We start from the raw sequence: 5,150 nt of genomic DNA on the forward strand, positions 1-5,150 counted from the left end.
AGTGAACAAGAAAGATCACCCACCGTGATTCTGAGACAATAAACGTGTCAATGAACGTCCCTGTTCTGTTGCAACCTGAATTCTTCCGCACTTCGTGTTAAAATAGGAAGATTGGAACATCGACAGCGACAAACGTGATTACATTATCTCAGGTTTTTTCTTGGCTCTCCTCACCCAGGCCGTAGTCGACTGACTGGGGGTCGTCGTTGTCTCCGTCCTGGCTGATCTTGTGAAGATGCTCCAGGTAAGAGTCTGTGTGGAACTTGGCCATTTCCTCTATGGTGGCCAGCTGAGGTTTTATGGCGCTGCACACAAAGAGGAAAAAAGGAAACAAAAAACGTGTTGTACTTGTTGAGCCGTCAAATAAAACTTGCGTACGTGGATAAAACCCGTACAGATGATTCATGGGAGTCGATGAGACAACTTTTGGATCAGGAACGAGCGAGTGTGAAATATTGGCGCCGCGCAGCGAGCAGTAAAAGAAAATGCCAAATGCACAAAACCTGCTGTGCGAAACTGAAATAAATCAACAGGCGAAATACTTTGATTCACGGGGAGTGGAAACTGAGAGGGGCGGAAAATACCACCTTCATCCTTCCATATAAAGCGGATGGAAGGTGCAAAGCAACGCGGTTTATGTAAGGCTGCGTAAATAATACAAATATAGTATTTAAATGTAATATTATATTTAGTATTTATATTTTTTCAGTGACAATAAAACCTGTGACACAAAAAAAACTGTATTTCTGGCTGTGTGTGTAAAAAGATTTCCCCCAAATATAAAGTTTATCTTCTTTGTAATTCCTGTATTTTGTTTTAACCACATCGTGCAGCCCTTGTTTTTATGGATTAATCGAATACAATTAAATCAAAAACGGCATCAAATCGAAGAGAAACAGCATCTTATTGAGCCGGAAGTGAGAATCAAAACCAACCAATCTTAAATTAACTGAAATATCTTTGAATAGGAACATACACAGTGCAACACGACCATTAAAATACACATTAAACATAGGCTGTACGATACAAAACACTGGGTTTTAAGACACTGCAACACAGCGATTCACTATCTGAGCGCAGGTTTCTTCAAAACACATGCAAGTAGTTTAAAAGTATGAATTAAATCTCACTTTTTAAGCCATAATGTTCCAGTTTTTACACTTTTCCCCCCCAATTTGAAGTGTCTCAGGGTCCATTGCAGGTATGTGATTAGTATTTATGTGACTCTTTTCGTTACCTTTCTCTCCACTGTTCCCACAGCTGATGTTTCTGCAGCAACTCCGGTGATTTAACCACAATTTACTGCAGTTTTGGACCCATTTCCAGTCTATTTGTTAAATAATATTAAACTGTACATCACAGTGTACAAAGGAGACACTGCAGGCAGCTGAACACACAGCTCCTGCACTGCATGTGAAGCTATTCCTCTCTGCTTATAATGCATTATCTCTATTTAACACGAATAAACATGAATAAACATCAATAAACATCAATAAACATCAACTCACCTCATGTGTTTAAGGAGTCCATAGGCTTCTATCAGTGAGTGGACCATACTCGCCTGGAAAATACACAAAAAAGAGAGGATAAATAACAACAACAACAAACAAAAAGCAAACAAATAGACTAATTTAAGCTTTTTAAAGAGGCTGCTCCTTCAGTGTGAACTCACCCGGTTCGGTACTTTGGATAAAGAGTCGCAGGTCTCGATGTATTCCGGGCTGTACACGTACGCCACTCTCCGTTTACTGCAGCTGTCATCGTCGCTGTCTCCTCTGCGACTCATTGACGGATTAAAAATGTGATTTATTTCAGCGGGGAATTGAAAATAAAAGCTAAATTTAACGGAGAAAGAGGAGAAGAGAGAGAGAGAAATGTCTGCTGCTGCTTCTTTCTTAATGTCTGGGTGTTACACCGTCAACAGTCCGTGACCCGCCCGGTAAAGTCGGTTCAGCTCTCGGTTGGCGCGAAGATGATACATGATAAAAAAAAAAATACACAAACAAATATAAATACAGATATATTTTATTCATCGTTTAAAAGGAGGATTTAATGAAGGGTTTTTGGTAGCGAGTGACAAACAGAGAGCTGCTTCATAACGGTCACTAACGTTCCGCCCGCGGACGTTATTTTAGAGTGGAACGCAGGCGGAGCGAAAAGCATTCTGGGATTTGTTGTAGTCTTTTCGCCATATTTTGTAGTCGCTAACGTTTTTTAAAGGTTTTAGATGATTTTTTTTAACTTTTATCATTTAATTGTTTTAGATTATTTAACTACTTCCCGAATTCAAACATTTCCAGTCAACATAGTAGAATTTTTTTATTTTGTTTTTTCTCGACTCAACTTTGTTTATACCTTTCATACAAACACAATCACATATAAAACCAGAAAATAAAAAGTGTGCAAGGCTAAAACAAATACAATAAAAACAATAAAATGTTTTAAAAAATAAGTAGATATAAAAATAAAAACCAGGGAGACAAATAATAAAAAACTAAGGCATTACTCCAAAGTAAAAGCCAGATTAAAAAGGTGTTTAATTTAAATATCCACCTTTTTTCACTGTATTTTACATTAAAATGCAAAGAATATAACAAAGATTCTTTAGCAACTATAACAAAGACAAGACTGCTACATATGAGCAGACCATTGGACCTTTAATGTAGACTCAATGCTTTTCGTTAGAGGGCGACAGAAACAGCTGTTTGTGCTTAAACTACAATTCCTTCACTGACACACAAAAGCCAAAAATAAAATGTTATTGTTTTATTTATCACTGTCCACATTTAATGCTGAAACATGGCACCGGATACAGCACAGATAAAACTGTATATATGCTTTAATTGATGGTGCACGAGTGTTTTCTACTGCTTTTTCCTCAATTTGCTTCCTGGTTGAAGCATCTAACACAAAGGCTGTTTCTTGTTTCTGCAAAAAAAGTGATTTTATTTAAAAGACATTTAGTAACAATGAACACTTTAGGTGTATGACTTTAATCCCCAGGCATTACTTTCTCTGCCATTGCTCTGCCACAGTGTGCAAACTCCATTCAGTGAGTTACACTAGTGTCAAGTTATATACAACAAGGAAAAGCATTTCCAGTTCAAAAAAATTCAAAATAAAACATTCATTAACGCAGCTCAGACTTCAAGTTAAGTTGTGTGGTTTTATGTGGCAGGATATTCAAAGGTTTGGACTATGTCATGGCTTTCGGGGGTATATTATCGGATATATTTGTTGCAAGTTCAGTTTTTAATTAATTATTTCACTTTCTCTTGCAATTTTATTGTAAAAACATCTCAACGTGCAATTTGAAAGAAGTTTCAGGTCACAACTATCACAAAAAAAGCCTGAAAAGTCTTATTAATTGTTATTATTATTAAATATTAATTTAATTATTAATCCTGTGAACCACTGGCTTAGTGCAGTGTAGAGAGAGTGAAGGTGTATGTGTTTTCCTTAACCAGCTAAATAGCACTGAAGATCTATGGGGACCTTTCACTATTTATTTTTGCTGTTTTGATTTATGTTTTGTTTTGTTTTTTAATTTCTTTCTCCTCATGAGTTTATTTTGTTTCGTATTTATGCCTGAAACTTTAATTAATATCTAGTTTTTTATTTATCTTATAAATCCCCCTATTTTTTCTTTGTTTAATGTTGTATTTTAAGTATATATTGTCCAAGTGTTCCTGTATGTTTGGTATTGTGTGTTTAAAAAAAAAAGAAAGAAAGAAGAACTTTGTCACCCCATTGTTATTATTGTATTTGAATGTTTCAGATTTAAGTTTTATGTGGCAGAATAATAAAAGGTTGGAAACAACCAGTGTGCGAACTAAACCATATATTATTGTCAATGACTATCTAATATTTTCTGATATATTTATTTTAGCTGTTTTGATTTATGTTTTGTTTTGTTTTTTTGTTTTAATTTTAATTTCTTTCTCTTCGTGAGTTCATTTTGTTTCTTATCTATGCCTAAAGTTTGAATTACTATCTAGTTTTTTTATGTCTCCATGAGTTATTCATTTTATATTCATATGTGTCATGTTTTATTTTAGGTATGTATTGTCCAAGTGTTTCTGTATGTTTGGTATTATGTGTTTTAAAAAAGGAAAAAAAGAAATAAAGAAGTACTTCGTCACCCCATTGTTATTTATTTATTTGAATGTTACAGATTTCAAGTTACGTTGCATGGTTCAGACTAATAAAAGGTAGGGAACAGCTACAGGCTATCTACAGTACTCAGATCAATGTCTGGAAGAAATAATGATGGATATATATTGTGAAATACAAATTCATTTGATCAGGTCTGATATCATTTCAGGCTTACCATTTAGTTTGAAACTGTTTATATAGTTTATAAGGACAAGAAACCAGATGTGGCATTATTAGTGCTAACGAGGTGGAAGGTTAGGTAGTTACTGGATCGTTATAATGACAGTAGAGATGGAAGGTAGTTTGGAAGCTTTAGAACAGTAGAGCTTTATAAATGAATAACATGGGATGGATATTTCTTGTTGACAGTAAGTCCATCCAACACTTTATAGGTAAAACATTTAGAAATTATGATCTCTCTACAGGACTTGGTGGCCAGCCATAGCATTAAACTGCAGCAGGGGGAATTCACTGTATCAAACTACATAGTTTTACTATTAGAGTTTTAATTCCACTGTATCAAACTACATAGTTTTACTATTAAGAGTTCCTGTTGATTACGTAGTCTGCACACTGGCTCTTTACTTAATGTTGACCGATAAAATTATAATATTCCTCCAAGAACCTGATGACTATTCAGAATTCAATCAAATTTTCAATAAAGTGGGGGCCAAGTAAACAGAAATAACCCCAAAACCACATTTTCAACACTTGAATGCATTTTGTTTGCTTGAATTATAATGTTATAAACCATTGTATTTTATTATGACAGATTTATATCCTTAACATTATCTGGTCAGATTAATCTGCAGAATGATAATGCTTCATAAACGCATGCTTTTTAAAGAAATGGGATGCTACAGGAGTCTTGTCCCTTTGGTTTCTTTGCTGTTTATTTTGGTACATCAATAACACCAAGTTCTCAGCAGTTAAAACCTGTGTATGACTAATCTTTGTTTAGTCCTATCTTGTACCCATCACTGTTCTCTGTATCC

The 5,150-nt window shown here is 34.8% G+C and overlaps 1 protein-coding gene across 1 annotated transcript in view; it reads right to left on the bottom strand.

Annotated features, from left to right (window-relative positions):
• Window positions 1–2,386, bottom strand: part of hdac8 (histone deacetylase 8) — a gene marked incomplete at its 3' end in the record, with an annotated part of 4,514 nt that extends 2,128 nt beyond the window's left edge. Inside the window, 3 exon segments of the mRNA XM_035674873.1 lie at window positions 175–305; window positions 1,509–1,561; window positions 1,673–2,386. Coding sequence (XP_035530766.1) covers window positions 175–305; window positions 1,509–1,561; window positions 1,673–1,786 — 298 coding nt within the window.
• Between the last annotated feature and the right edge of the window lie 2,764 nt (window positions 2,387–5,150).

Source organism: Morone saxatilis, unplaced genomic scaffold, assembly GCF_004916995.1.
Source record: "Morone saxatilis isolate NCDOM2014 unplaced genomic scaffold, NCSU_SB_2.0 Contig4, whole genome shotgun sequence".
NCBI lineage: Eukaryota > Metazoa > Chordata > Actinopteri > Moronidae > Morone > Morone saxatilis.